At 52.1% G+C, this 6974-nt stretch overlaps 1 protein-coding gene across 1 annotated transcript; it reads left to right on the plus strand.

The window, feature by feature from the left end:
• The first annotated feature begins 3872 nt into the window (after window positions 1-3872).
• Window positions 3873-6456, plus strand: LOC143350244 (uncharacterized). Its single transcript, XM_076782200.1, has 2 exons — window positions 3873-6332; window positions 6442-6456. The coding sequence occupies exons 1-2, from the start codon at window positions 3873-3875 to the stop codon at window positions 6454-6456; spliced, it is 2475 nt and encodes an 824-aa protein (XP_076638315.1).
• Window positions 6457-6974: the final 518 nt, after the last annotated feature.

Raw genomic sequence — 6974 nt, forward strand, 5'->3', positions numbered from 1 at the left:
CGCTGTTCCACAGCGCCTCTGCCCTCCTCCTCCCCTGTCGCTCCTCCTCCAACAGGAGCTGCAGACGGGCGTTCCGCCCTCTGAGCTCCCGCGCCGCCTCCCTCATTTCCTCCGCCGCGGCCTTCAGGGCCACCGCGCCACCGCTTTTCTGCCCCTTAAAGGCGCAGGCAGCGGCGACTTTCTCCACCCGCCTCAGGGACGAGGAGATCCTCTCCGATATCTCCTCGGTCACCTCGTCCCTGAGGCAACTCAGCCTCACCGACGGGCTCATGGCCCCGCCCACCTCGACGACGGCCTGCCCCGTCCTCTTCCTCTTAGAGCCTATGTGGCTCGTGCTGGAGAAGAAGGACGAGACCGACGCCGTCTCGTCGTCCTCCTCCACCCTCCACGAAGCCGGACCTGGCGCTGAGTGGGGCGCGAGCGCCGCCACCCTAACCCCAACCCCGTCTCCGTCCTCCCCAACCGACAAAACCCGCCCCATCCCCATTTTATTTTCTGTGTCCATAATAATCCCACGTGATGGTCGGAAATAAAGGTCCACCCGGGCAGAGCCGCCTTACCCGGGTAAGCCTAATACTCCGGGGTTTCGGCAGGTTCCCCGGAGGTGGTCGCTTGGGATTGGGCCTTCTCCCCCAACCATGCATCCCATCACCGCGCACCATAGCTTAGGATTGGAGGGCGATTTTATAGAGTCGCCATACTCGTGGCCCAGGCGGTTAAGCCAAGACCCCCGTTCCTCCTGCCGTCACGTACCATTCACAAAACCAATAGGGAATTGTGAATGGGTCGTTGTGACGACCAACAGAAGGCTTACGGTGTGTGTATGACTCGGGTACCCCGGGTTCGTTAAGCCCGTACTGCAGCTGAAAGGCTGGCAGCCCCTGAGGGTATCTGGCACATACTTTCGCGTTTTTCGCATACTTGTTGGCCAGATCCTGTGTTTTTTCCGGTTTGGGTTACGTAGTAATGTGGTACAACAGTGAAACAGTCAATTCAACTTGGTTTCGATCAATATTTTAGAGGATAACGCCGGTTAGGTCTGGGTTACGTCTGGGATTTGCCCTCATCTGGCTCACACTTCCGCATTTTTCGCATACATCTAGGCCAGATCCTGGGTTTTTTTCTGGTTTGGTTCACGTAATAATGTGGTACCACACTGAGACAGTCCATTAAACCTGGTTCCGATCAATATTTCAGAGTGTTTAAATATCGCGTTAATTGACGGATTTGAGAACCGTTTAGAGAAATATTCAAGTTAACGTGAATTATAACTGAGAACCATAAATTCCTCGTACGGTATTGTTTTCGTGTGCGCGACATTCCAGAGACTCTCTGATGCGTAGTTCGGTACACGGAACGATACAGGTTAGAAAAACCATACGCGAGTGTTGGCTGCTCTCAGTCACGTGATCGACCCAATATATTTACTTGGGATCGATCGTCGAAGATCCATAAACAGAGAGGGTAGAGGAATATTGAAATTAAGTAGAGATAGACATTGAAGAGCAGGGATAGCGTCGCGAGGTGGTGATTACCCCTCTCGTGGCCGCGACTGCGGATGTCTGTTTGCTTCTTAGCTTCGGGACTCTCGATAGCGGGTCCGCGCAGCGAGCAGATCGACAAACGATTCCGCTCCGCGACGAAACCAAATCTCCGAATATAGGTTCTGAGAACACTCGAACCTTTCGTTGAGAATTTTAAATTGTTGCTCAAAATTAACTAAATCGGTGAGGCATTTTATCAGCCCCGATTATTGACTGTACAATCTCGCCGAATAGCACGTGATGCTCGAGTTACGTGGTCGTGTGAGGGAATTGAAAAACTTCGGTTCCCGCTTGGCGAGATTATTAACAAAAAGACTGTGGGTTTTCGTCCAACTTTCATGTGACGTTTGTGCTACGCGGTCATGAAAGGGGAATCGAGATAAGAATCGTTTCCCGTGTGTCGAAACTCCAGTCTCAGCAAAGGGCTACGGCCCGATCAGTACTGACGACTCCACGGACTGCTGCATTTGACGCGGTCGTGAGGCTGACTTTCCAACGTCTCGCTGCAACCAGCGGTCGTCGGAAGTCCAGTTTCGGCCAGTGGCTACGGCCAACTCAATACTGATTTCTCCACGGACTGCTGCATTTGACGCGGTCGTGTGAGGCTGATTATCTTCACGTGACGTTTGAGTTTCGCGGTCGTGTAAGAATTTGTCGTACGGACTGCTGCATTTGACGCGGTCGTGCGACAAGTTGAATTGTCCGCACGGTTTTGTATATCACCCCTGGGGTGGTCTCTGACCGATACCCTACGTGGGCTCACCGTTTCTCAGGTCGGGGCTAAGAAATTCCGGACTTCTTAGCTCAACCTGCTCGAGCAATGCTCCTTGACCGCCAGTGAGTACGTACCCTGTGCGTAGAGCAACGCATAATGAGCACCGTGGTGTATGCTCCTTTAAACGTAAGACGCTACGTGCGCCATTAAGGGCTACACCACACCGCGTCTTGTACGCAGGGAACAGTGAGAAACTGCGGTTTGAACAGCATTTGGAGCTTTACGACCTCCACCTGTTGTCCTTTCCTGCGGCATTCAACGATCGCTAAAAAGCGGAGAATTGAGAAATTAGATCTCTTCTTCCGCACAGCGATCGAACGGTTCTCGATTTGTGAGAACGTTCAAATATACAGTCCACATACATATCTCAGTTCGTCGAGACGTGTCTGTAATCTCCGCTCTCGAGTGCGAACGGCACAGACAGGAGCGTGCGAGATAGAGCGAGACAGGCGACGCGACAAGCGTTAATAGGTATTTAAATCCAGCCTTGTCTTTCCTTGTTACAGAACAACACATCGCAAACTTGGCCAGGAGCAGCCGGCCCAGGTTTTTTTCCCCAGATGTCGGACCGACGTCTAGGCGGTTTCTTTTCCTTTTTTTCTTTTTTTGATTAAAAATAAAAGTTTAATTTCTTGAGCAAATTCTGGTGCATCAATTTATTCAATACTTTTTCCCAGTGTCCTTTCCCTCGTAATCCGGACCACGTCAGACTAAAATAACCCCCCTTAGGGCGGTTAAGGTCTTTAAACAAAGGTCCTTCGAGCCGGATTAAAACGAGGTTAATCGGGCCAGGAAAAAAGGGTGCACATTTTTTCACGTGTGAAGTTAACCACGTAAGAGGTTTTTTCGAGTTGATTGCTCCTCGAAAACGCACACTATGGCCGTAGCACAGTTATCCATAGAAATCGACCTCGACGACTAAATCGAAGACTTGGTCGATCTATGTGGTCAACTAAAACGGCTGGGCGTAAACCTTAAAAAACTAGGACGAGCGAAGTACTCAGAGCGAATGCTTGAGGAAAAACTCGAGCACGCTAAAGAAACTTGGCGTGATATACGCACCAAGTATGCTAACGTGCGGAAACAAATTCCTCTAGCGGAAAGACCGTCTCACGACATCTTTAAGCTGAATTATATGAGGAATGCCGAGGACGATTTCCAGGATTTCCAGGATCTTGTCCTTACTGAACTTGGCCGGCTGAGCGCTGAAACCAAACCAGCAACACCGGAAGTTCAAAGTAACATACCGATCGAGCTCCCGAAGCAACGATTACCCAAGTTCGGAGGGGATCCTCAGGAATGGGAACATTTCGAGGACCTGTTCACCTCCGGGGTCGTACGAAATGCAGGACTGTCAGATGTGCAAAGATTGCATTACCTGAATGCCTGCCTAGAGGGACCAGCTCTAGCGTCCATTGCTTCGATCGAGATCGTCGGCCGTAATTTTCCAGTGACATGGTCGAAGCTGAAGAACACCTTCGGCCTCCCACGCATGGTCACGGGAAAATTGCTGGATAAGCTCCTGTTCCTAAAACCAATTGATACCGGCTAGCATGCAGCAGATCACCGTGGGTTGTACACAGGCGCTCGCTGCCCTCGATAAGAAGGGCACGCCCGAACAGCAACGGGACTGGTTACTCGCGCATTGGGCGAAGCAAAAATTCTCGCCTGCGCTTGAGTTAGAGTGGCAGAAAACGCTCAACCTCTCGACCGAATATCCTACGTTTGAGGACGTACGGAGGTTCATCGAGATGCACTCTCGCGCACTGCTTTCCATGGACGAGAAGCGTCGCGAGGCTGCGCTTGCGCCTGCCACGAAACCGAGCGCACGTAGTCATAGTAGGACTCGGGAAACGAGATCTGCCTCGAGACACGTGCGCAGCCATAACACCGTTGTGGAAACCGACACGGCTGCACAGCTGCGGGGTTCAAGGACCAACGCCGTGAGGCAGGTTGGCCCTGCGCAAAAGCAAATGTGCGGGTTCTGTACCGGACCGCACAGCTTATTGCAGTGTAGCCCGTTTTTGGTTCTGCCGGCAAAAACACGTATCCAATTTGTGCAGGGTCGCCATTGGTGTGTACAATGCCTGGCCTCCACCCACACAGTGCTACGGTGCCAAAGCCCCGAAGTATGCGCGAAGTGCAGTGGCAAGCACCATTTCCTGCTGCATTACGCGCAAAACCGGGAAGACAATAATACGAGGTCGGTTGCAAATAATTCGTACGATAATCGCGTGGAGAGGCGTGCGAACGCTCCTCCACGTAGATGGGCCAGGTCGAAGCCGAAAACGAAAACTCCGGCTTCAAATACTACCGCAAATAATGCCTCGACATCGCACTGTACCGCGCTCGGTACAGGAGCACCGAGGGCGGTGGTATTGGCCACGGCACAAGTACGAGTGTTCGAAAAGAACGGTGCAACGCGAAGCGCGCGTGCACTGCTGGACCAGGGCTCGGAATCGTCTTTCGTGTCCGCCAGCTTAGTCAACGACCTCCAACTAATGCGCAGACGAACTCCAGCCACGGTAACGGGTTTGGGGGGCGGTCAGGCGCAAATTATAAAATACAGCGTCGAGTTGAGTCTCGCTGAGGTAACAGCCATCAAACCGACATGTGGTACAAACGCGTACGTCGTGCCAAAAATCACGACCTACCGTGCACCGTCGGCGAACGCGCTTGATCACAGCGCGTTCAGTGGCTTAACGCTGGCTGACCCGGACCCCAAGGACGATCGGAATATTGAAATTCTAATTGGGGCGGACCTGTATGCACAGGTAATCCGACCGGGATTCCGACGCGGAGGAAAAATGGGTCCCATCGCCCAAGAAACTGTGTTTGGCTGGATCATATCCGGCCCGATAAACGCAGCGGGTGAAAACGAGAAAACCGTACGGACGCTGCATTGCGCCGTCCTCGAATCGCTTGATTACGCGATTCGGCGGTTCTGGGAGACCGAGGAAATTCCCTCGACCTCGCTGCGGACCAAGGCGGAGGAGGAGTGTGAATCATTCTTCCGAAAAACCGTCACGCGGGACGCAACGGGACGTTTTGTAGTCCGGTTACTTTTGAATCACCCGAGCCCGGACGAAGCGTTAGGAAGTTCCTTCCACATAGCGCTCTCCGCTCTCACAAGGTTGCATAGGAAACTGGACGGCGACGTGGCCCTCAGAAGGGAATACTCGGAGTTTCTCGCGGAGTATGAGTCCTTAGGTCATATGACTCGAATCGAGCCCATTGACAAAACTAGGCTCTATATCCCGCACAGAGCGGTCATTCGCACCGAAAGTACGACAACCAAACTGCGGGTCGTATATAACGCGACCAGCAGAACGGTTGGAGGCCGCTCTCTAAACGACATCCTACACGTAGGTCCAAAATTGCAGAACGACATTACCTCGGTTCTAACGAGGTGGCGTTTGCATGAATACGTGTTGGTGGCTGACATTGAGAAGATGTTTCGACAAATTCTAGTTGCCCCACAGGATCGTCGTTTCCAATGCATCTTATGGCGCGTGCCCGAAACCGAACGGCTAGAAGCGTTCGAGTTAAATACCGTTACATACGGAACCGCGTGCGCCCCGTACTTATCGATGCGAACCCTTCTCGAACTGAAGGAGCAGGATGGAGATAGATTTCCTCTCGCCGCTCCTATTCTCGAGAAGGATACATACGTCGATGACGTATTCATGGGAGCGCCCGACAAACCCTTGCTGGAAAAAATTCGCACTCAAGTGTGCGAGCTCCTGCAAGGAGGTGGGTTCGAGTTGAGAAAGTGGGCCGGAAACTCGCCACAATTGCTGCGAAACATCCCCCAAAACGCTCACTCCCACGCCGTAGACCTCACATTGTTCGACGATACCGAACTAAAGGTGCTCGGTTTACGATGGATACCATCTGGAGATTATTTTTATTTTAATCTGCAACGGTTTCAACCATCTGCGTCACCGATGACAAAAAGAAATTTGTTCTCGGAGATTGCCAAGCTGTTCGACCCGCTCGGCTGGTTATCACCAGTCGTAATTCGGGCAAAGATTTTGATGCAGTCCCAATGGCTGGAGAAGATCCAGTGGGACGACCAAATCTCAGCAAATACGCTTAAAACGTGGAACACGTTTTGCATAGACTGGAGCAGCTTGAAGGAATTAAAATTTCCTAGATGGGTCCGATACGGAGCAGACACAGTTTCCGTGGAATTGCACGGATTCTGCGACGCCTCACGCGCAGCCTATTCGGCCGTCACATATTTACGCGTGATGACGACAAGCAATGACGTTTTTACGACATTGATAATGGCAAAAACGCGAGTGGCTCTGATCAAAACGCAGTCCATCCCCGTTCTGGAATTGAACGGGGCTGTGCTCCTCTCCGAGCTTGTGATGCACGTAAAACGGTCACTTTCCTTGAAAGTGGACCACGTAATCTGCTGGACAGATTCTACGATTGCACTCGCTTGGTTGAGGAAGCATGCGTCGACCTTTTTTTTTTTTTTTTTTTTTTGTCGTGGGGAAAATCTTCGAAAGACTCCCTCCCACCTCCTTGGGGAGAGGTGGGAGGGGTGTGTGGGATTCCCCGCGCCCGTACAACGACAGGCGCGGGACCTACCCACTAAAAACCCCACGGTGACCCTTCGGCACGCTTTGGGAGGATACCGGGAA

This window comes from Colletes latitarsis, chromosome 14 (assembly GCF_051014445.1).
Source record: "Colletes latitarsis isolate SP2378_abdomen chromosome 14, iyColLati1, whole genome shotgun sequence".
NCBI lineage: Eukaryota > Metazoa > Arthropoda > Insecta > Hymenoptera > Colletidae > Colletes > Colletes latitarsis.